The sequence below is a fragment of the Tupaia chinensis genome, unplaced genomic scaffold (assembly GCF_000334495.1).
Source record: "Tupaia chinensis unplaced genomic scaffold, TupChi_1.0 Scaffold148884_1, whole genome shotgun sequence".
In the NCBI taxonomy this organism is placed as follows: Eukaryota; Metazoa; Chordata; class Mammalia; order Scandentia; family Tupaiidae; genus Tupaia; species Tupaia belangeri.
Window position 1 is genome coordinate 1,558,932 of NW_006208732.1, and position 489 is coordinate 1,559,420.

At 69.1% G+C, this 489-nt stretch overlaps 1 protein-coding gene across 1 annotated transcript in view; it reads right to left on the reverse strand.

Annotated features, from left to right (window-relative positions):
• KCTD8 (potassium channel tetramerization domain containing 8) overlaps positions 1–489 on the reverse strand; it is a gene marked incomplete at its 5' end in the record, with an annotated part of 358,032 nt that extends 357,543 nt beyond the window's left edge. The window contains one exon of the mRNA XM_006170755.2: positions 17–489. Within this exon, the coding sequence (XP_006170817.1) occupies positions 17–489 (473 nt within the window). The remainder of the gene's footprint in view (positions 1–16) is intronic.

Below are 489 nucleotides of genomic sequence, written 5' to 3' on the forward strand. Positions count from 1 at the left end.
GTCGCTGCTTCCCTGCGAGAGGTTGTCCTCCAGGTCGCTCTGGCAGCCCTCATCGTTGAGCGAGTTCTGCTTGGTGACCTTGGGCGACAGCAGCTTGACCAGGTCGGTGAGCTGGAAGTACTCGGCCTCGCGCAGCAGCCGCTCCTTCTCGGGGAAGTGCTCGGGCAGCGCCAGCTGCTTGTCCCGCAGGAAGTCCAGCACGTACCTGAACAGAAAGCCGTCCCGGTCGATGAAGAAGCGCGCCCGGCTGTCCCTGGGCAGCTCGCCCCGCCGCCGGGCGCCGCCCCGGGGGCTGGAGGGCGAGAACATGCTCGCCAGAGTGCTGTCCGGGACGCTGAGCAGCGTCGAGTGCTTGGTCACATAGACCTGGCCGCCCACGTTCAGCTCCACCACCTCCGGGAAGGGCGAGGGCGCAAAGGGCCCCGGGGCGGCGGCCGAGGGCGCGCCGGGCGAGCTGGACGACGCCACCATGTCGCTGATGGGCAGGAT